We start from the raw sequence: 24714 nt of genomic DNA, 5'->3' as shown, positions 1-24714 counted from the left end.
CAATTAAATTTATACTAAAGGTGACATGGACTCCAACTCAAAGAGGAAAAGTGAACAGTTTAGACCGATCTATTTTATACAGAGGATAGCGAATGTATTGGTCAAATGGCCCACAGAAGCAGTGGAAATGGATACCAACAGAAAATTCAAAAGAATGAGACAAGAAAAGAACAAACTTGCATTTATATAGCAACTTTCAGGACATCCCAAAGCACTTCACAGCCACTTTTGACATTTAGTCACTATTGTAATGTATGGAAACGCAGCAGCCAATTTGCACATAGCAAGGTCCCACAAACAGCAATGATATACATGATTAGATAATCTATTTTAATGATGTTAGTTGAGGGATAAATGTTGGCCAGGACACTCGAGAACTCCCCTGCTCTTTGAAAAATGCCATGGAATTTTTTATGTCCACTTGAGGACTTTTGGGGCCTCAGTTTAACATCTTAACCAGAAGACAGCACCTCCAACAGTGGCACTGGAGTATCAACCTAGATTATGTGCTCTAGTCTCTGAAGTGGGACTTGAACCCACAACTTCTGACTCAGTGGTGAGGCTGCTACCACTGAGCCAAGGCTGACACTTGAGCTGGAAAGGTATTTGGCAGAGAGAGCAATTTTGGGGAGCAGGAGATGGAGCAGCATGGCATTTTTTGTACTGTGCAGCTGGTTAGATGGACTTCAAAAGGACTTTCCTGGTCCTACACACTCCTATTCATCTAGTTATAATCCGAATCCCTGAACAACAAAATAAATTATCACCTGGAAAAATTTCAATATTTGGTGATTGATTTGCTGTTGAATACAACCTATATAAAGTGCTGTATAAGAAAATATCATATCACCTGCAATGAAAGAAAGACTTGCATTTATATAGCGCCTTTCACGACCACCGGATGTCTCAAAGTGCTTTATAGCCAATGAAGTACTTTTGAAGTGTAGTCACTGTTGCAATGGTATGGTTAAGGATTACAAATATATAAAAATGGCAATCACGCAAACTTTTTCTTCATGTAATGGATTTACATTGGTCTAAAATTCACAAGCTTTCAAGTAAGGTTAGAAATTAAGAGGGCTTTTTTTCCCCCTTCAACAGCATACTGGACATGTGAACTCCCAGAAAAAGCAACTAATTTGAGGTCAATGAACAACTATTTTGTAAAAAAGGAGCTGGAGCAATATCTGTTGACAAGGATTTGAGGGCCATGATGATACATTTTTTTTCACAAGAGGCATATGGAAAGGAACTTAGCAAAGTAGGGGAGCACGTGATATGAGGAAACTCATGGGGTTTGGATGGAGTAAGCTTGATGGGCTGAATTGTCTTTATATACAAAAGTGTTCTATCTTCCTACCACTATTTCTGTTGTTCAGATTTTTTCTTCAGATTTGGATTAATGGAGATGAAAAACCATTACCCGTATCACAATAATTCAAAATATTATAATATTGGAATATCTCAACATATAAACAAACAATCTCTGGCAATTTTTGGTAAATCTAGTTTAGAATGGAGTATCTTAGAAATTACAATTCTCGGCATTTAGTTTGCTCCAATTCTAGTGAGTTAGAATAGTTTTGTTTTAGAACAGTTTTTTTTTCCCCAAAAGAGGGCATTACCAGCCACTTACGCCTGCTTTGCAAGTTTAGGCAGTGAAAACTTACCATAAAACTAACTGAGAATGGAGTAAGTGTAGATTTTTATATGCTCAGAAAAACCTTGCCTACACTTATAAATCAGGTGTAGGGAACGAGAGATCGGGGCGGGAGGGGTGGGGGAGGGGGTGTGGAAGGGAAGTTTACAAACATTAAACACTTCACTTTGACAAATAAAGAGCTATCATCAATAATAAATGATAAATAAATCAATAAATCAGCCAATAAATCAATCCAAAAAAAAATTAAAAATAAAAAATAAATTAATTTTCTACTCACCTACTGCAGCACCGGGAGCCCTCCACAGCGTGCTGGGACGGGGCCCCACCCAGTGTCTGTCTCTCTCTCTATCTCTATCTCTGTCAGTGTCTGTCTCTCTCTCTATCTCTATCTCTCTCTCTGACGGGGCGGGGAGGGAGGCTGAACGGGAGGGGGTAGGGAGGGAGGCTGAACGGGAGGGGGTAGGGAGGGAGGCTGAACGGGAGGGGGTAGGGAGGGAGGCTGAACGGGAGGGGGTAGGGAGGGAGGCTGAACGGGAGGGGGGAGGGAGGGAGGCTGAACGGGAGGGGGGAGGGAGGGAGGCTGAACGGGAGGGGGGAGGGAGGGAGGCTGAACGGGAGGGGGGAGGGAGGGAGGCTGAACGGGAGGGGGGAGGGAGGGAGGCTGAACGGGAGGGGGGAGGGAGGGAGGCTGAACGGGAGGGGGGAGGGAGGGAGGCTGAACGGGAGGGGGAGGGAGGGAGGCTGAACGGGAGGGGGTAGGGAGGGAGGCTGAACGGGAGGGGGTAGGGAGGGAGGCTGAACGGGAGGGGGTAGGGAGGGAGGCTGAACGGGAGGGGGTAGGGAGGGAGGCTGAACGGGAGGGGGAGGGAGTGAGTGGGAGGGGAGGGAAGCTGGCTGAACAGGAGGGAGAGAGAGGGACGGAGGGAGGGAGGCTGGCTGAATGGGAGGGGGAGGAAGGGAGGCTGGCTGAAGGGGGGGGGGGGTAGGCTGAACGGGACGGGGGGGTGGGTATGCTGAACGGGGCCGGGGGGTGGGCGGGTATGCTGAACTGGCCGGGGGGGGGTTATGCTGAACGGGGCCGGGGGCGAAGGGTAGGCTGAGGGGAGGGGGGGGCGAAGGGTAGGCTGAACGGGCGGGAGGGAAGCCAGAGTCCCAATCTTCAATGCCCATGGAGCCCATCCGGCCAGTGTGAGGCACAGTGTGCTTCGGGCCCCTCCCAAGAAGCGTTGCAGAGATTCGGGCTGCAAGGAGCTACTGCACGTACGCGCGCACTCTGGTGCGCATGTGCAGAGGTCCCGGCACTGTTTTCAGCACCGGGACCTGGCTCCACCCCCGACCCCTTGTGCTGCGCCACGCCGAGGCCAAAGTAGTCCTGAGGAGGTCGGAGAATCACAAGGTAAATTTTCGCCGCCCTTTTTATTCCAGAAAGTCCCTTTTTACAGAGGGCGAAACTTGCACCCATTCTCTCTTCATCTATCCTGTCCAACCCATTCATAATTTTAAAGACCTCTATCAGGTCACCTCTTAGTCTTCTCTTTTCGAAAGAAAAAAGCTCCAGCTGGTTCAATCTTTACTGATACAGGTGCAACCTCCCGAATCCGGAACTCCGAAAACCGGAATTGTCCAAAAACCGGACATTTTGCACATCGCTGATGGGAGTCATCCAAAATCCAGAATTATTGTCCGAAAACCGAACATTGAGGCAAAACCCAAAATCTGGCACTGATTCAGTCAGGGATTCTAGATTTCTCGGGACAGAATCTATTCCGGTTTTTGGTTTTTTTCCAGATTTCAGACAAGAAAATCAACAGTCTGAAATCCGGAATCCTCTACCGACTCCATGCCGGATTTCGGACCTCGCCGCTCAAAACCCGGCACGGATTTGGTCAAGGATTCCGGATTTCAGACGATTGATTTTCTTACATATAGAAACATAGAAAATAGGTGCAGGAGTAGGCCATTAGGCCCTTCGAGCCTGCACCGCCATTCAATGAGTTCATGGCTGAACATGCAACTTCAGTACCCCATTCCTGCTTTCTCGTCATACCCCTTCATTCCCCTAGTAGTAAGGACTACATCTAACTCCTTTTTGAATATATTTAGTGAACTGGCCTCAACAACTTTCTGTGGTAGAGAATTCCACAGGTTCACCATTCTCTGGGTGAAGAAGTTTCTCCTCATCTCAGTCCTAAATGGCTTACCCCTTATCCTTAGACTGTGACCCCTGGTTCTGGACTTCCCCAACATTGGGAACATTCTTCCTGCATCTAACCTGTCTAAACCCATCAGAATTTTAAACGTTTCTATGAGATCCCCTCTCATTCTTCTGAACTCCAGTGAATACAAGCCCAGTTGATCCAGTCTTTCTTGATATGTCAGCCCCGCCATCCCGGGAATCAGTCTGGTGAACCTTCGCTGCACTCCCTCAATAGCAAGAATGTCCTTCCTCAAGTTAGGAGACCAAAACTGTACACAATACTCCAGGGTGTGGCCTCACCAAGGCCCTGTACAACTGTAGTAACACCTCCCTGCCCTTGTACTCAAATCCCCTTGCTATGAAGGCCAACATGCCATTTGCTTTCTTAACCGCCTGCTGTACCTGCATGCCAACCTTCAATGACTGATGTACCATGACACCTAGGTCTCGTTGCACCTCCCCTTTTCCTAATCTGTCACCATTCAGATAATAGTCTGTCTCTCTGTTTTTACCACCAAAGTGGATAACCTCACATTTATCCACATTATACTTCATCTGCCATGCATTTGCCCACTCACCTAACCTATCCAAGTCACTCTGCAGCCTCATAGCATCCTCCTCACAGCTCACACTGCCACACAACTTAGTGTCATCTGCAAATTTGGAGATACTGCATTTAATCCCCTCGTCTAAATCATTAATGTACAATGTAAACAGCTGGGGCCCCAGCACAGAACCTTGTGGTACCCCACTAGTCACTGCCTGCCATTCTGAAAAGTACCCATTTACTCCTACTCTTTGCTTCCTGTCTGACAACCAGTTCTCAATCCATGTCAGCACACTACCCCCAATCCCATGTGCTTTAACTTTGCACATTAATCCCTTGTGTGGGACCTTGTCGAAAGCCTTCTGAAAGTCCAAATACACCACATCAACTGGTTCTCCCTTGTCCACTCTACTGGAAACATCCTCAAAAAATTCCAGAAGATTTGTCAAGCATGATTTCCCTTTCACAAATCCATGCTGACTTGGACCTATCATGTCACCTCTTTCCAAATGCGCTGCTATGACATCCTTAATAATTGATTCCATCATTTTACCCACTACCGATGTCAGGCTGACCGGTCTATAATTCCGTGTTTTCTCTCTCCCTCCTTTTTTAAAAAGTGGGGTTACATTGGCTACCCTCCACTCCTGAGGAGTCTGAAATCCGGAAAAAAAACAAAAACCGGAACAGATACTGTCCCGAGGATTCCGGACGTTGTACTTGTAATCTCTCAGTTCTGATACCATCCTTGTCAATCTTTTTTGCACTCTCTCCCGTGCTTCTATATCCTTTTTATGGTACTGAGACCAGAACTGTGCTCCGTACTTTAAGTGCAGCCTGACCAGGGTCCAATACATGTTTAACATAACGTCATTACTTATGAATTCTATACTTCTAGAAATAAATCCTAGTGCTTGGTTAATATTTTTAATTGTTTGCTGATCTCCGACGCTGCTTTAAATGATTTGTTCACTTGCATCCCTAGATCCATTTGCTCTTCTACCCCATGCAGTTTTTTTTTATTTTCTAAAGGTGTAGGTGATGTTTCTATTTTTCCTACTAAAGTGCATCACCTCACATTTATCTATGTTAGTTAATTTGTCACTTAACTGCCCAATCTTCAAACTTCAGCCTTTACGTCTCCTGGCGCAGACGTAAAGGCTGAAAGTTTGGCTTAAAAACAGTCGTGCAACGTAAACGTTAATTTTCACATATCGCTACCATTTTCGCCAAAAAACCCCGAAAGCCGAAAAACCAGCCCGATGCCGATATTCTCTAGAGGTGATCTCATTGGAACATACAAAATTCATACAGGTCTTGACAAGGTAGATGCAGGAAGGATGTTTCCCCTGGCTGGAGAGCCTAGAACCAGGGGTCACAGTCTCAGAATAAGGGGTCAGCCATTTAGGACTGAGATGAGGAGAAATTTCTTCACTCAGAGGGTGGTGAATTTTTGGAAGTCTCTACCCAGAGGGCTGTGGAGGCTCAGTCGTTGAGTATATTCAAGACAGAGATCGATAGATTTTTAGATATTAAGGAAATCAAGGGCTTTGGGGATAGTGTAGGAAAGTGGAGTTGAGGTAGAAGGTCAGCCATGATCTTACTGAATGGCGGAGCAGGCTCGAGGTGCTGAATGGCCTAATTCTGCTCCTATTCCTTGTGTTCTTACACAAGTGCCTCTGCAATCTACTCTCTAAATTTCCTTAAATATGCCTAGTTCCATATAATCCAGACCTGGGGTTTTAACCTCTTTTAGTTTTGCTAGTTTTTCAATTATTTTCTCCCTTTACATCCCAACTGTGTTAATATTCTTTTTAAGCTCATCCTCTAGTGAAGTGTCTATTTCATTATCTTCTTTAGTAAAAACTGAGGCGAAATAGGTATTCAATACTTTTTCCATTTCTCTGTCATTACCTGTGAATTTATCTTGCTCATCCTTTAGTGATCCTATCCCGACTTTAATTTTCCTTTTGTTATTTATATATCTATCGAACACATTTCTTTTTATATTCCTTGTTTTCGTCCTTTAAGGTAAGCTAATGTTAAAATGCAACCTGATTTTGATGTGAACTGTCACTACTATCACTAATGGAGCAGACGTGATAATGCCCTTCACTGGATCACTATGCTATCTTCAGTTGGATCCAACGCATTGACCAAATGCCCACACTCAAACCATTTGAACTTAAACTAGACAACTCAAAAACTAGATCAATCTCAATAGATAAGATTTTTAACTAATCATTTTAGGAGTGTGTGTAAGATATCTTTCAGAAATGTGTAAATAATCCTTCCATATCTCCAGTCTTTAAGTATAAACGTGCGTCAAGCTGAATATATATTATCTCTAATAATATATGTGCTTAGAAACCTTTACATACCTACCTTAAACAATGAGTTATTGAAGTGTTTTGTTCTACATCAACTGAAAGATCCAAAAAATCTTCATCTTTACTACTAACCTGTGGAGAAAGAAAACATGACATTTAACCACAAAATGTTAGTTAGAATTCTGTCTTGACGTTAGTTTTTTTTCTGTCGTTTATTTTCATTTGGGGAGTGGGGGACGGAAGGATAGTGATCTAGACAGTATACAAAAAGGCAAGCATCCCAGTCAGCCAAGAGATTAAAGGCACTACCTGGTGCAGCACTACATCAGAACATGCCCCTAATATCAGGGAAGGAGCGTTTACGGCCTTGGACAGTGGTGTGGAGAGAGGTATTGAACTTCCCATGCTTGAATAGGAAGGTGCCAGGGGATGGGCAGCAGGTGGTAGGAGTGATGGAAGAGTAAACCAGAGTATCACAGAAGGAACGCTCTTTTTGGAATGCTCAGAGGGGAGGGGAAGATATGTTTGGTGGTGGGATCATTTTGGAGGTGGCGGAAATGGCAGATGATCTGTTGAATGCAGGAGTTAGAGGGGAAGATGATGAGGGCAGGGGGTCTTTCATGGTTGCTAGGGGGGGGGGGAGCAGAGAAGGAAAAAGAAGGAGTGAGGACGGAAGCATGGGAAATGGGATAGATTCAGTCAAGAGTTCTATTAAAGTGCTAGTGAAGGGGAATCTTCGGCTGAGGAAAAAGGCGGTAATTTCAGAAGCTCTGGTGTAGAAGGTGGCATCATCAGAGTAGATGCAATACAGGCGAAGAAACTGGGAGAAAGGAATGGCATCTTTACAGGAGGTGGGGTGGGAAGTAGTATAATCCTGGTAGTTGTGAGAGTTGGTGAGGTTGTTGTCATGTATCTAGACATGTTACTGCCTGTACTGTTACATATGATGTGCACTACTATGGGAAACTTGTACACCAACTGTATGGTCACTAAGGTGTGCCACCAGAGGGCACTGCAGTGGGAGATTTGTAGGTTACCTGTACAGGTGGGCCAAGCCTAGTATAAAAGGCAAGCCACCATGTGTGATCCTCATTCTGGTGTTACATTAAATGGACTAAGGTCACTGCAGTTCAAGTACAATACATTGCCTCGTGGAGTCATTATCAGAGCATCTAAAGACATAACAGTTGTGATAAAAGTCAGTGGGCAGACGAGCTGTTAATGAATATGATGTAATTGGGATTATGGAGACATGGTTCCAAGGTGACCAAGGCTGGGAACTCAACATCCAGGGGTATTCAATATTCAGGAGGGATAGACAGAAAGGACATGAGCTTGGCTGATGTGGAATCTGTATGGGTAGAGCTGCGGAACACCAAAGGGCAGAAAATGCAAGTGGGAGTTGTATACAGACCACCAAACAGTAGTAGTGAGGTTGAAGGTAGCATCAAACAGGAAATCAGGGATGCGTGCAATAAAGGTACAGCTGTTATCATGGGTGACTTTAATCTACATATAGATTGGGCTAACCAAACTGGTAGCAATATGGTGGAGGAGGATTTCCTGGAGTGTATAAGGGATGGTTTTCGAGACAAATATGTTGAGGAACCAACTAGAGAGCTGGCCATCCTGGACTGGGTGTTGTGTAATGAGAGAGGATTAATTAGCAATCTTGTTGTGCGAGGCCCCTCGGAGAAGAGTGACCACAATATGGTAGAATTCTTCATTAAGATGCAGAGTGACACAGTTAATTCAGAGACTAGGGTCCTGAACTTAAAGAAAGGTAACTTCGATGGTACGGGACTTGAATTGGCTAGGATAGACTGGCGAATGATACTTAAAGGGTTGACGGTGAATAGGCAATGGCAGACATTTAAAGATCACATGGATGAACTTCAACAATTGTACATCCCTTTCTGGCATAAAAATAAAACAGGGAAGGTGGCTCAACCGTGGCTAACAAGGGAAATTAGGGATAGTGTTAAATCCAAGGAAGAGGCATATAAATTGGCCAGAAAAAGCACCAAACCTGAGGACTGGAACAAGGAAATAGCAGACCAATTGAACAAATACTTTGGTTCTGTCTTCACTAAGACACAAATAACCTTCCGGAAATACTGGGGGACCGAGGGTCTAGCGAGAGGGAGGAACTGAAGGAAATCCTTATTAGTCAGGAAATTGTGTTAGGGAAATTGATGGGATTGAAGGCCGATAAATCTCCAGGGCCTGATAGTCTGCATCCCAGAGTACTTAAGCAACTGGCCCTAGAAATAGTGGATGCATTGGTGGTCATTTTCCAACATTTTATAGACTTTGGATCAGTTCCTATGGATTTGAGGGTAGCTAATGTAACCCCACTTTTTAAAAAAGGAGGGAGAGAGAAAACAGGGAATTATAGACCGGTTAGCCTGACATTGGTAGTGGGGAAAATGTTGGAATCAATTATTAAAGATTTAATAGCAGTGCATTTGGAAAGCAGTGACAGATCGGTCCAAGTCAGCATGGATTTATGAAAGAAAAATCATGCTCGACAAATCTTCTAGAATTTTTTTGAGGATGTAACGAGTAGAGTGAACAAGGGAACCAGTGGATGTGGTGTATTTGGACTTTAAAAAGGCTTTTGACAAGGCCCCATACAAGAGATTTGTATGCAAAATGAAAGCACATGGTATTGGGGGTAATGTATTGACGTGGATAGAGAACTGGTTGGCAGACAGGAAGCAGAGTAGGAATAAACGGGTCCTTTTCAGAATGGCAGGCAGTGACTAGTAGGGTACCGCAAGGTTCAGTGCTGGGGCCCCCAGCTATTTACAATATACATTGATGATTTAGACGAAGGAATTGAATGTAATATCTCCAAGTTTGCAGATGACACTAAGCTGGGTGGCAGTCTGAGCTGTGAGAAGGATGCTAAGAGGCCGCAGGGTGACTTAGACAGGTTAGGTGAGTAGGCAAATGCATGGCAGATGCAGTATAATGTAGATAAATGTGAGGTTATCCACTTTGGTGGCAAAAACAGGAAGGCAGATTATCTGAATGGTGACAGATTAGGAAAAGGGGAGGTGCAACGAGACCTTGGTGTCATGGTACATCAGTCATTGAAAGTTGGCATGAAGTTACAGCAGGCGGTGAAGGCAGCAAATGGCATGTTGGCCTTCATAGCGAGAGGATTTGAGTATAGGAGCAGGGAGGTCTTACTGCAGTTGTACAGGGCTTTGGTGAGGCCACACCTTGAATATTGTGTACGATTTTGGTCTCCTAATGTGAGGAAGGACATCCTTGCTATTGAGGGAGTGCAGCGAAGGTTCATCAGACTGACTCCCGGGATGGCAGGACTAACATATGAAGAAAGACTGGATCGACTAGGCTTATATTCACTGGAATTTAGAAGAATGAGAGGAATTTATGAAGAATCATAGAAACATGTAATATTCTGACGGGATTGAACAGGTTAGATGCAGGAAGAATGTCCCCGATGTTGGGGAAGTCCAGAACCAGGGGTCACAGTCTAAGCATAAGGGGTAAGCCATTTAGGATTGAGATGAGGAGAAACTTCTTCAATCCGAGAATTGTGAACTTGGGGAATTCTCTACCACAGAAAGTTGTTGAGACCAGTCCGTTAGATATACTCGAAAAGCCGAGTGGCCTACTCCTGCACCTATTTTCTATGTTTCTATGCCCAGAGATATAGAGAGACAGGGAAGTTGAGGAAGGGATGCGTCTGGAATGGACCATGGAAAGGTATGGGAGGTGGATATTTAAAGCAAAATGAATTAAATTCTTGAGAGCAGGGCAAGCTGGAGGCAGCACTGACACATTCAACTATGGAAGAAGAGAGCAGTGAGGGGACCAGAGTAGGACTGGTCAAGTGTGTTCAACTTAGCTTACAAAGAGGCACAGCTAGAACCTATGCAGGTTCCAATTATAACATGTTTTATCTGGAAGAAGTGAGTGGAGGTAAAAGAAAAATAGTTCAATGTGAGAATATTAGGCCAATGGAAGAGGATCGGGGTGGATGGACAGCATCAAAAGAGTTGCAGATTTAGGATGGTAGGGACTGGACATGGGGAGAAAATTGGAGTTGGGACAACAGCAGGCTGAAAGGATTGGTCTATTTGGACAGTCCCATTTGTGGATCTTGAGGAGGCAACAGGGAGGCCACAAAAGTGGGCTATGTGGGGTTGGGGGAACTACAAGGTGGAGGCCATGATGATATCAGTAACAGTCTGTCTGGGAAATTATGACTTAATGTTCAGTAGTAGGGGCATGGTCTGGGGAAGATAAAAGGACTGGAGAGAGGTATTCAGCCTCAATAAGAGAGTTTCTTCTGCCATACAGCCCTTCTTTGTCAGCGAGTTTAAAAACTATGTTAGGATTGGATCTGAGAGAATGGTGCATTGCAAATTCAGAGGGAAAGAAAGAGTGAGTGAGGGTAGTGTAGCACTTACAACAATGTCACGCTGGCAGTTCTCAATAAAAAGATCAAATGAATTTAGGAGGTCTGATTTAGGAGTCCAAATAGCCTCCTTCTGTGCTGTAAGATTCTATGAAATGATCAAACACGATAAAAAAACGTCGACTTACTTTCTTCTTCTGCCAGGCACCTGGGCCACTGGAGCCAGCTCTGTGCGTTGCCAGTTTTTCATGCTTCCCTTTCTACTTCTCTACTCCCACCCCTTGAGCTATTCATACTCTGTCTCTCATAAATGTATTTTATTTATTTGATTTCTTTCATTATGTCTGCTGTTGTCTCATACACATCACTTCTACCACTTGACCACCTCCTATTCTCCACTTAAGCATGTTACAAGTCATTCTATTTATTTCCCTCTGTGGTTATGCTTCCCCTCCCTCCCTCTTCTCCCCCACCCGCCTAGTTCTACTCCTTTCGAAATGCTGTTCATCTATGGGATCTTCCACTTCTGATGATGGGACACTACCCAAAATATCCTGTCTGTTTTTTCCACTGATGCTGCTTGACCTATTGAGTGTCTCCAGCATTTACCGTTAACTTTCATCCACTATTCAGTCATCAAGATCCACGGCGCGGCCCTGGACAACGTGGACCACTTCCCATATCTCAGGAGCCTCCTATCAACAAGAGCAAGCATTGACGACGAGGTCCAACACCGCCTCCAGTGCAGCCTTCAGCTGCCTGAGGAAAAGAGTGTTTGAAGACCAGGCCCTCAAAACTGCCACCAAGCTCATAGTCTACAGGGCTGTACTAATATCCGCCCTTCTTTTTGGCTCAGATACATGGGCCATGTACAGTAAACACCTAGAGTCGCAAGAGAAATAACACCAACGATGTCTCCGCAAGATCCTACAAATCCCGAGAGGACAGATGCACAAACATTAGCGTCCTTGACCAGGCCAACATCCCCTGCATCGAAGCACTAACCACACTTGATCAGCTTCACTGGGCAGGCCATATAGTTCGTGTCATGTATTCTACTGTCATTGTAACCCATGTATAAACTGACCCAAGTTGTACACTGTGAGAACATTGGCCACTAGATGGTGAACTTGTGGGAGACACTCCTAACCTGGACTTTCAGGTATAAAAGGAGAAGCTCCACCCATCTTCTCCACCTCAGTGCTGGCGAATAAAGGTTACTGGTCACAGAGTGACCTTCTCTTAAGTATGGGCCTCGTGTGCATTTATAGTAAAGACATATCATTGGCAACGAGAAACTGGGATTTAAACCACGCGAGCATGGCCACTAGCAGCACAGACGAGAGGTACTGTGTCGGTGATGATTGGGACGATTTTATTGAGAGACTATAGCAAAGTTTCGGTCACCAAGGAATGGTTGGGACAGGATTCGGCCGACAAACGCGGGGCTCATCTCCTGACAGTTTGTGGATCCAGGACGTACTCCCTGATGAAGGGCCTTCTAGCACCAGAGAAGCCGGCGGACAAGACTTTTGGAGAGCTCAGTAAGTTGATCGGGGAACACTTTAAACTGGTGAGCAACATGCACATGGCAAGACACCGGTTTTACACGAACCGGTGGTGAGAAGGGCAAAGCGTTCCAGACTTCGTGGCAGACCTCCAGCGACTGGCGAGCCTATGCAAATTCCCAGATGCATGCAGAGCGGAGATGCTACGAGACTTTTTTTTAAATTGAGGGCATCGGGCACGCTGGGGTTTTCAGGCAACTGATTGAGACCAAAGACTTGACCCTGGAAACGGCGGCTTTGATGGCCCAGACATTCATCTCAGGGGAGGAAGAGACCAGAATGATGTTTGACAAAAATCTTGGTTTAAATGCAGCAAATGGACAGGGAGTCAACATTGTTAATGCGGCACACAGTTCTCCAGGCAGACAGGAGCAATCGGACATGCCCAAGCATGTAGTCGAACCCAAAGGGGGAATTCATCAGAGACAATGGCTAGCTGAATGGCGATTCATCCATCGCAAGGGACAATGCTGCCAGTAATGGGGCCATCAACACCTGTCAATTGTGCGTTTAAGGACAGTTTCAGAGACAGTCAGAGACGATCGACTGGTAATGGACCTTTTGTTTCCAACAACGGCTCATGTTGGAGGTGTGGAGGCAAATACACAGCCAGAGCTTGCAGGTATCAGCAATATACCTGTAGAGACTGCAACGTCAGCGGTCACTTGGCGCGTATGTGCAGGAAGCCTGCAGCCAGGTTGATGTACGAGGAGGACGGGCCCAATGTAAGCCCTATGAGGCCAAATGAACACTGGGGGAAATCGCTGGAAGCTGAAGTTCAGCGAGTTCATGTGGAGCACATATACAGTTCATACACCAGGACGTCACCGATAGTGATGAAAGTGCTCCTCAATGGCATCCCAGTATCAATGGAGCTGGACACAGGGGCCAGCCAGTCTGATGAGTATCATACAGTTCGACAAGTTGTTGGCATCCAAGGCCAGGAGGCCAAAATTATTGCCGATTGACGCACAGTTACGGACATATAGAAAGGAGATCATTCCGATGCTAGGTAGCGCCACAGTAGCCATGACATGACCCACAAAGATTCAGAGAACAGGTTGCTACTCTGGATTGTCCCGCACTACTGGGGAGGAGTTGGCTTGCTGTCACGAACTGGAAATGAGGCGATGTCAATGCAATTTCTTCTGTGGAGCGAATATCATGCTCACAGGTCCTGGACTCACTATTTCAACCTGGCATTGGCACTTTCATGGGGACCAAGGTAGTGATTCACATAAACCGGACGCCAGGCCAGTACACCACAAGGCCAGAACGATGCCGTATGTGATGCGGGAAAAGATAAAAGGCAAATTGGACTGCCTGCTGAGGGAAGGCATCATCTCGCCAGTCGAATTCAGTGACTGGGCGAGCCCGATTGTGCCAGTGCTCAAGGCGGATGGGTCGGTCAGGATATGTGGTGATTACAAAGCCATCATCAATTGGGTGTCACTCCAAGACCAGTACCCGCTACCGAGAGTGGCGCTATCCGGTGGTGAACTTTTTTCAAAATTGGATCTGACCTCAGCTTACATGACCCAGGAGCTGGTGAGTGACTCGATGAAGCTGACCACCATCACGACACACAAGGGGTTGTTCGAGTACAACAGATGTCCGGTCGGGATTCGCTCGGCCGCTGCGATCTTTCAACGAAACATGGAAAGTCTCCTCAAGTCGATGCCAAGGACGGTGGTTTTTCAAGACGACATCCTCATCACTGGTTGCGATACTGAAGAGCACCTCCACAACCTGGAGGAGGTACTCTGCAGACTGGACCGGGTAGGCCTGCGACTGAAAAAGGCAAAGTGTGTCTTCCTAGCTCCACAGGTAGAATTCCTGGGGATGAGGGTAGCAGCAGACGGGATCAGACCTACTGCGTCCAAAATGGAAGCGATCCAGAGAGCACTCAGATCCCGTAACACGACGAAGCTGCGTTCGTTCCTGGGGTTCCTGAACTATTTTGGTAACTTTCTTCCCAAATTGAGCACTCTGTTAGAGCCGCTACACGTGCTCCTACGCAAAGGTCGCGAATGGGTCTGGGGGGACAGCCAGGAAAGGGCTTTTGACAGAGCACGCAATTTGTAATGCTCCAACAATCTGTTAACGCTATATGACCCATGTAAGAAACTTGTGTTAACATGCGATGCGTCGTCCTATGGGGTCGGGTGTGTGTTGCAGCATGTGAAATCCAAGGGTCAGTTACAACCGGTAGCTTATGCCTCCAGAAGTCTGTCCCAGGCAGAAAGGGGCTACGGGATGGTAGAAAAGGAAGCGCTTGCATGTGTATATGCAGTAAAAAAAAATGCACCAGTACCTATTTGGCAGGAAATTTGAGCTGGAGACAGATCACAAACCCCTAACGTCCCTTTTGGCCCACAACAAGGCCATAAATGCAAATGCGTCGGCCTGCATACAGAGGTGGGCACTCACGTTAGCCGCCTATGACTATACAATTCGGCACTGAAAACTGCGCTGATGCACTCAGCAGGCTCCTATTAGCCACCACCGAGGGGGCAACCGAGCATGCTGCTGAGATGGTCATGGCTGTTGAAGCTTTTGAAAGCGAAGGCTCACCCATGACAGCCCGTGAGATCAAAGTCTGGACAAATAGAGACCCGCTATTGTCTTTAGTCAAGAAATGTGTCCTGAATGGGGACTGGGCAGCCACGTACGGGGCATGCCCTGAGGAATTTAAACCATTTCACAGGCGCAGGGATGAACTCTCGATTCAGGCCGATTGCCTACTATGGGGAAATCGAGTAGTCATGCCCCAGATGGGCAGAGAGGCATTCATCCGAGAACTCCACAATGAGCACTTAGGCATTGTCATGAAGCCAATTGCCAGGTCACACGTTTGGTAGCCAGGGATAGATGCAGACCTGGAACTTTGTGTTCGCAGGTGCAACACGTGTGCCCAGCTGGGCAATGCGCCCAGGGAGGCCCCTCCTTGACCCCTGGTCCTGGTCCGCCAAGCCATGGTCACACATCTATGTGGACTACGCAGGTCCTTTCATGGGAAAAATGTTTTGGTTGTAGTAAACGCTTACTCCAAATGGATCGAGTGTGACATTCTCAATTCAAGCACATCCTCTGCCACTGTAGAAATTCTATAGGCAATGTTCGCCGCCCATGGTCTACCGGACATCTTGGTCAGTGACAATGGCCCGTGCTTTACAAGCATTGAATTCTAGGACCTCATGGCAGGAAATGGTATCAACCATGTCAGAACGGCACCGTTCAAGCCGGCCTCAAATGGCCAGGTGGAATGAGCAGTGCAGATAATCAAACAGGGGACGCTCAGAATCCAAGGGCGTTCCCTACAAAGCCGCTTACCACGCCTCCTGTTGGCCAATAGATCCAGACCACACTCGCTCACAGGGGTTCCACCTGCAGAGCTGCTAATAAAAAGGACGCTCAAAACCAGGTTATCCCTTATACACCCCACCATGAAAGAAATTGTTGAGACCAGGCATCAGTCACAATGTGACTACCATGATAGGAATGTGAGGGCGCGATGTATTGATGTCAATGACCCTGTCTTTGTCCTCAACTACGCTGCAGGGCCCAAATGGCTCCCAGGCACTGTGATTGCCAAAGAGGGGAATAGAATTCTGGTAGTTAAACTTACCAATGGACAAATCTGCCGCAAACACGTGGATCAAACAAAAAGGAGGTTCAGCAACCCCATAGAAGAAGCAGAGGAAGAACACGATGTTGAGTTCATTCCACCACAGGTAACCGAACACCGGAACCAAGTGGAGGAGAGCCCAGTCACTGTGGGCAGTCCAGACAGGCCTGAGGCACCACAAACAGCAGACACTCAGGCCAGCGCCCAACAACCGGAGCCCCAACTCAGGCGCTCTACAAGGGAGCGTAAACCACTAGAGAGACTTAACCTGTGATCCCAATAAGACTTTGGGGTTGAGGTGATGTCATGTATTCTACTGTCATTGTAACTCATGTATAAACTGACCTAAGTTGTGCACCGTGAGAACACTGACCACTAGGTGGTAAACTTGTGGGAGACACTCCTAACCTGGACTTTCAGGTGTAAAAGGAGAAGCTCCACCCATCTTCTCCACTTCAGTGCTGGCGAATAAAGGTTACTGGTCACAGAGTGACCTTCTCTTAAGTATGGGCCTTGTGTGCATTTATACTGTATAGTAAGGACATATTAGTTCGCATATTAGACACGAGATTCCCAAAGCAAGCGCTTCTTCTCGGAACTCCTTCACGGCAAACGAGCCAACGGTGGGCAGCGGAAATGTTACAAGGACACCCTCAAAGCCTCCTTGATAAAGTGCAACATCCCCACTGACACCTGGGAGACCCTGGCCAAAGACTGCCCCAAACGAAGGAAGCGCATCCGGAAGGGCGCTGAGCACCTCGAGGCTCGTCGCCAAGAGCGCGCAGAAATCAAGCACAGGCAGCGGAAAGACCGTGCAGCAAACCAGTCCCACCCACCCCTTCCCTCAACGACTATCTGCCCCACCTCTGACAAAGACTCTGGTTCTCGTATTGGACTGTACAGCCACCCAAGAACTCATGTCAAGAGTGGAAGCAAGTCTTCCTCGATTCAGAGGGACTGCCTGTGATAATGATTCATAGGAACACAAGAACATAAGAAATAGAAGCAAGGTTAGGCCATACTGTCCCTAGAGCCTGCTCCGCCATTTAATACAATCTTGGCTGATCCGATCATGGAATCAGGTCTACTTCCGTGCCCGCTCCCCATAGCCCCTTATCGGTTAAGAAATTGTCTATCTCTGTCTTAAATTTATTCGAAGTCCCAGCTTCCACAGATCTCTGAGGCAGCAAATTCCACAGATTTACAACCCTCTGTGAAAAGAAATTTCACCTCATCTCAGTTTTAAATGAGCAGCCCCTTATTCTAAGATTATGGCCTCTAGTTCTAGTCTCCCCCATCAGTAGAAACATATTCTCTGCATCCACCTGGTCAAGCCCCCTCATAATCTTATACGTTTCAATAAGATCACCTCTCAATCTTCTGAAGTCCAATGGGTAGAGGCCCAACCTACTCAACCTTTCCTCATAGGTCAACCCTCTCATCTCTGGAATCAACCTAGTGAATCTTCTCTGAACTGCCTCCAATGCAAGTATATCCTTTCGTAAATATGGAAGCCAAAACTGCATGCAGTATTCCAGGTGTGGCCTCACCAATACCCTGGTCCATTGGCCTTCCTGATCACTTGCTGTACCTGCATACTAACCTTTTATGTTTCATGCACAAGTACCCCCAGGTCCAGCTGTACTGCAGCACTTTGCAATTTCTCTCCATTTAAATAATAACTTGCTCTTTGATTTTTTTCTGCCAAAGTGCATGACCTCACACTTTCCAACATTATACTCCATCTGCCAAATGTTTGCCCACTCACTTAGCCTGTATATGTCCTTTTGCAGATTTTGTGTGTCCTCCTCATACATTGCTTTGTTCCGTCAGCAAACTTGGCTACGTTACACTCGGTCCCTTGTTCCAAGTCGTTAATATAGATTGTAAATAGTTGGGGTCCCAGCACTGATCCCTGCAGCACCCCACTAGTTACTGATTGCTAACCCGAGAATGAACCATTTATCCCGACTCTCTGTTTTCTGTTAGTTAGCCAATTCTCTATCCATACTAATATATTACCCCCAACCCCATGAACTTTTATTTTGTGCAGTAACCTTTTATGTGGCACCTTGTCAAATGCCTTCTGGAAGTCCAAATACACCACATCCACGGGTTCCCCTTTATCCACACTGTTCGTTACATCCTCAAAGAATTCCAACAAATGTGTCAAACGTGACTTCCCCTTCATAAATCCATGCTGACTCTGCCTGATGTAATTATGCTTTTCCAAATGTCCTGTTACTGCTTCTTTAATAATGGACTCCAACATTTTCCCAACCACAGATGTTAGGCTAATTGGTCTATAGTTTCCTGCTTTTTGTCTGCCTCCTTCTTTTAAATAGGAGCATTACATTTGCAGTTTTCCAATCTGTTGGGTCCTCCCCAGAATTAGGGAATTTTGGTAAATTACAACCAGTGCATTCACTATCCCCTGCCGCTACTTCTCTTAAGATCCTAGGATGCAAGCCATCAAGTCCAGGGTATTTAGCTGCCTTTAGTCCCATTATCTTACTGAGTACCACCTCCTTAGTGATTGTGTTAAGTTCCTCCCCCTTTATAGTCCCTTGACTATCCACTGTTGGAATATTGTTAGTGCCCTCTACGATAAAGACTGATACAAAATTATTTGTTCAGTTTCTGCCATCTCCATGTTCCCCATTACTAATTCCCTGGTCTCATCCTCTAAAGGACCAACATTTACTTTAGCCACTCTTTTCCTTTCTATATACCTATAGAAACTCTTGCTATCTGTTTTTATATTTTGTGCTAGTTTACTTTCATAGTCTGGTCACTTCCACAAAGAACTCAATCAACTTAGTGAGTTAGGACTTACATTTCCTAAACCAATAAACTTTTCAAGTGATCATATATCACATCACATATAATGCTTTCAAACAAATTCCCTACTTTCAAAATCCAACTCATAGGCTTACAGTTTCCAGTCTGCTTTTTATCCTTAAATATTTTTTCATCGGAATATTATAATTAGGAGGGGTTATTCTGGTAATGTGAAAAACTAAGCTTTAATCAGAACAAAATCCCCAATGTAAACATAGCACTCAATGGGTTATATCCTGTTTATTTTAAAAGGCAGCCTCTGGTGGCTAAAGCGGCGATGGAAACAACCCTGGAACGTAAACAACTCTGTTTCGGTACTGTTGCAGACACTGAAATCTTCCATAAAAGGGGCTCCACTGGGTGCCTCTGATGAAGTCCCATCTGTGGCACAGGTGATGGATTGCCCATCTTATCTCTGGCTACTTTCACTAAAGCATTGTTCTACAGACCCTCCCTGGCATTATGGAAAGCCCCAGCCAGATGATAAAGTTGCAAATGCCCAGAAAAACTGGGGCAGATTTGGCACAAAGAACCAACACAATTATTGAATTTTCTATAACAATGTATAAAAGGCCCTCCTTCCTCAGCACTGTTAACAAATGCAGTACACACTAACTTATAGATTTCAACACTTTCCTTTGAAACTCACAGTTTCACAGTTAAGACACCTCGTTTCATTTGTTAGTGTTCCTTGAAATATTTCGTGCACCCAGGTCGGTTCCGTTTTCTCGCTTTCGTCACTTTCAATATTGCCGTTCTGTAGCCTGCCATTCTGCTTCTCCTGTTTCTTTTCCTCTTGTAATAGATCAGCAATCGTGTTTAAAAGGTAGTTCAGGAACTCGTGTGCATCTTGCTGCATATAATTATCAAACAATTCTGGATGTACCAAAAAAAGAGTTGTCAGTGACATTATTAATCAGTACAGACTACATTTTGATTAGCGCATAATTTACCCAATAACATTCCAAGAATTTGCCATTTCAGCATAGGTAAGAAAAAGTTACACTTTTTCCCTAAAAAGGGTTTTTGTACAGAGTTCTTCAAAGCCAGCAATCATATGGTGTTGCTGACGATACAAAGATAGGAGGAAAAGCAATGTGTGAGGAAGAAACAATATCTACAAAAGGACATAGACAGGTTAAGTGAGTGGGCAAAAATTTGGGAGATGGAGTTTAATGTTGGAAAGTGTGAGGTCATGCACTTTGGGAGAAAAAAAATCAAAGAGCAAGTTATTATATAAATGGAGAAAGATTGCAAAGTGCTGCACTACAGAGGGACCTAGGGGTACTTGTGTATGAAACACAAAAGGTTAGTATGCAAGTACAGCAAGTGATCAAGAAGGCCAATGGAATCTTGGCCTTTATTGCAAAGGGGATGGAGTATAAAAGCAGGGAAGTCTTGCTACAGTTATACAGGGTATTGGTGAGGCCACACCTGGAATACTGCGTGCAGTTTTGGTTTCCATATTTATGAAAGGATATACTTGCTTTGGAGGCAGTTCAGAGAAGGTTCACGAGGTTAATTCCGGAGATGAGGGGGTTGACTTATGAAGAAAGGTTGAGTAGGTTGGGCCTCTACTCATTGGAATTCAAAAGATTGAGAGGTGATCTTATCGAAACGTATAAGATTATAAGGGGGCTTGATAAGGTGGATGCAGAGAGAATGTTTCCACTGATGGGGGAGACTAGATTAAGAGGCCGTCCATTTAAAACTGAGATGAGGAGAAATTTCTTTTCTCAGAGGTTTGTAAATCTGTGGAATTCGCTGCCTCCGAGAGCTGTGGAAGCCGGGACATTGAATAAATTTAAGACCGAGATAGACAGTTTCTTAACCAATAAGGGAATAAGGGGTTATGGGGAGCGGGCAGGAAAGTGGAGCTGAGTCCATGATCGGATCAGCCAAGATCATATTAAATGGCGGAGCAGGCTCAAGGGGCCATATGGCCTACTCCTGCTCCTATTTCTTATGTTCTTATGTTGTGCCACACAAGGCAGAAAGCCTCACTAAGTAAATTGAGGAACTCTGTCACTTGGATTTAAATTGCATTGCCACTGTCTCATTAACTTTTTCAAATGGTGCTACACATGGGCAACAAGAGAACCAGAATCAGCAAAGTTCACAAGACCCAGGAAAAAGTAGTAGGTTTATCCATCCACTCAAACAAGGTAAGTTGGGCTGCTTATATTTCCAAGTGCAGCCTTTGGAAAGCTCTTTTTAAACCAACTTCTGTCTTATTAGCAATCCCCTTTCCATCCATTCTAATTGGCAATCACTATTATGGAATGCATGCAAAATTAAAGTAGATTACATTATATTTTCAAAACCTGCCTCAACATTCTAAAAAATTAGAGAAATTTCAAAATTAAAAAGGCAGATTAAGCTCTCCACTATATAAAGACACTACGGGCTCAAAATTGGCCCACCCCTTTTTTCAGCGCACTCACCGGAGATGCGTCGCTTTTCTGTGTTGAACAATGCTCCGGGGAGGGGGGAGGGGGGGGGGGGGGAAATAAAATTTTTAAAATCGCTCCCCACTTTGGCCGCTGTCCGGCCTCTCCTCGGTCGTTGCGCAGCGTGGCCAGTCGAGTTGGGTTCCTGCTCTGAAAACAGTGCCGGGACGTCTGCACATGCACATTGGAGTTGGGTCGCGATGTCCGCGCATGCACAATAGCGCAGAAATTTGGCAATCGGCCATCTTTAAAGGAATACGTAGCTGTTTGAGTTTTGGTGCCAGAAGGAGTGCCGTGGAACAAACTCAGCTGCTGGAATCCAGAAGCAGTGACTGTTGTGTGTAAATAGTGCTGCATGCCTGCAAAAGTTCCAGAAAGAGTGCTGTATTTCTGAAAATCATTGCTGTATGCAAAATAAGGACTGTGTGTTAGAAAAAGAGCATTAGAAAAGTGCTGAGAGTGTCAATACAGCAATGCAACAAGGTGCATCAAGAACGACGAATGTAATTGAAAACATATGGCAGGTGCTGGATACCAGCAACAGAGGTCGCACAAAAGTGCCACCAAAGAAATTAAGAAACGCTGGAACCAAGTTGCAGAAGATTACTGCGCTGTGGTGAACACCCAGAGATCTGGAAGTCAGTGTAAAAAAAAAATGGCAGGACCTTGGTCAAGTAGCTAGTATAAGTAATATTTTAATTTATTCAATGCAATTGCAATTGTAAATGTGATCAGCTGTATATGTCCCACCCAGCAGAAGGACACCCTCTCTAAAAAGTTGCATTACCATCTTTGCAGAAGAAATTGTCCCACAACAAAAGGGAAAGAACTCGAACAGGAGGAGGCCCGTCAAATCTGCACCGACACCCTTGGAAGAGAGGGTCGCTGCTTTGATGGGTCCTACCTGGAGAAAACCAATCAGTACTGCACAAGCTGGGCCCACACGTGAGGGAGAGGGCAAGTCCTGAAAATTCATCATGGCCGTTCAAATCAACCTGCAGCCTGGCCTGCTATCTGAGCCTACTCATGCCACCCATCCTGCCCCCTCATGTGCTGCTAACCATTTGACTGTTCTGTTATATTTTGCAGAACCTGATGCCAATCGTGAAGATCCAGAAAAAGATTCAGACGCGAACGAGTCTAACCCTGCAGACCAACTTTGGGGGGGGGGGGGGGGGGGGGGGGGGAAGGGGATGGAGATGGATGAAAGGGACAATGTTGTCCTGAATATGGATGAGGCCACGTTAATGGACTTCGCGTTGGCAAACCCTTCCATGAGTTCTGGTGTGACATTCCTCGGTTTCAGCCAGTCCATGATTAGTGGTTTAAGTTCTGATGTGACATTCCATGGTTTCACAGCATCCGAGGTTGAGGGTCCCAGAGGGTGGTGGGATGCAGCATGGAACACCCAGGGCCCCACCGTCTCAGCCTCCCAGTGCTGGTGGAATGCAGAATGGAACACCCAGGGTCGCACCATCGGAGCCTGCGCCACCTACTGGCGGGGGGGTGGGGCTGCCGCGAGGCAGACCCAGGGTGAGGGTAAGGAGAAATCGACCATGCTCTCCTGAGATGCAAGATGCAACAGATGTAGTTCAGATCATGGCATTGAGTGTGGAGAGCATTGACCTTACCCGATCACTTGTGGACACCATCGGGGTAGGTGATGAGGTTACAGGACTGTCGGGAGAAGTAACAGTAATCGCACAGGAAATGGGAACGATTTCCGGAAACATCAGTGAGGGAATAGTGTCCATGAGGGAGGGAATGTCAGAGGTCGTGAAAAGGACAACACAGGCCATCGGGGAGGGCGTGTGTGAGTTAGCTGCTGCAATAAGGGAACACACCCAGGCCATGCGCCATTGACAGAATCAACTGCCACTCCCACTGCAATCCCCACACTCGTCTGAGGAGACCCAAGCCGGACACGCCACATTAACACCTTCCCCGCCCGCTCCCCCATGAAGAAGTGCACATTCACCGAGATGGGGATGAGAGATGGGTGCAGCCTTTCTTTGCTGCTGCTGCTGTTGTTATTGTTACTGTTGTAACTGTTTTTAAATTGAAAGTTTTTTGTAAGTTATTTATAATTTATAACTTTATAAGTGATGGTAAAGTTTTTAAGTGATCTTAAGTCATATTAAAAGTAAAGTTTGATACAAGAATTATTTTATTACACTAAAGTACATTGTAAACTTTTGAATAAAATATATTTTACGTTAAAACTGAATCATGTTCCACTGACACAACACAACATTTAAGAACTCCAAAAAAAAAAATGTCCATGTGGAATAGTGGTTGCCGAGCCCTCAGGCATCAGTAAAGCGTTCACGGATGAGCTGCTGGCGCAAGGCTCGAGCAATCATTAAAGGAACACGATGGCCCACCCTCCTCCGACATCGTGCTCCGGCCTCAGGCACTTGCATGGTTTCCTCATCCTCGGCATCATCCCCCTCCTCCTCCTCCTGCTCGTCACCTGCATCTTCCACATCATTATCAGCCACTCTCACCACAGGTGGGTCGTCTTCTTCCACTATCAACTGCTGCTGCCTCATGATGACTAAGTTATGCAGCATGCAGCACACAATAGTGAACTGACCGACAATCTCAGGGGAATATTGCAAGTAGCCTCCGGAATGGTCCAGGCATCGGAAACGCTGTTTCAAGATGCCAACTGTCCTCTCTATGATGCTGCGTGTCGTAATGTCCATGTTGTATTAATGATCATCTTCCGTCCGAGTTATGCGTAGGGGCGTCATGAGCCAGGTGGTGAGGCCGTACCCCTTTGTTTCCCAGTAGCCAGCTCTGCCCTTCTGGCTGCTGCTCAAACATGTCAGATATAACGCTGTCACGTAGGATGAACACATCATGGATGCTGCCAGGTTATCTTGCATCAACTGACATGATGCGATGCATGCTGTCACACACGAGCTGCACATTACTTGAGTGGAAGCCTTTTCTATTCCTGAACAGCTCGGCATCCTCTACAGGTGCTCGCAAGGCAATGTGGGTACAATCAATGCAGCCCTGTACCTTTGGGAAGCCAGCAATCCTCGAGAACCCCACAGCCCTGTCATGGATTACTTGGGCAGTCATT

At 45.8% G+C, this 24714-nt stretch overlaps 1 protein-coding gene across 1 annotated transcript in view; it reads right to left on the bottom strand.

Annotated features, from left to right (window-relative positions):
- Positions 1-24714, bottom strand: part of LOC139265107 (ubiquitin carboxyl-terminal hydrolase 12) — a 77568-nt gene that overhangs the window by 12309 nt on the left and 40545 nt on the right. Inside the window, exons 4-5 of the mRNA XM_070882012.1 lie at positions 19820-20046; positions 6793-6869 (exon numbers count right to left, since the gene is read on the bottom strand). Of these exons, the coding sequence (XP_070738113.1) occupies positions 6793-6869; positions 19820-20046 (304 nt within the window). The remainder of the gene's footprint in view (positions 1-6792; positions 6870-19819; positions 20047-24714) is intronic.

Source organism: Pristiophorus japonicus, chromosome 6 (assembly GCF_044704955.1).
Source record: "Pristiophorus japonicus isolate sPriJap1 chromosome 6, sPriJap1.hap1, whole genome shotgun sequence".
NCBI classification, from domain to species: domain Eukaryota; kingdom Metazoa; phylum Chordata; class Chondrichthyes; family Pristiophoridae; genus Pristiophorus; species Pristiophorus japonicus.
The sequence above is the reverse complement of the archived record's forward strand: the minus strand, read 5'-3'. Positions and strand labels throughout refer to the sequence as shown.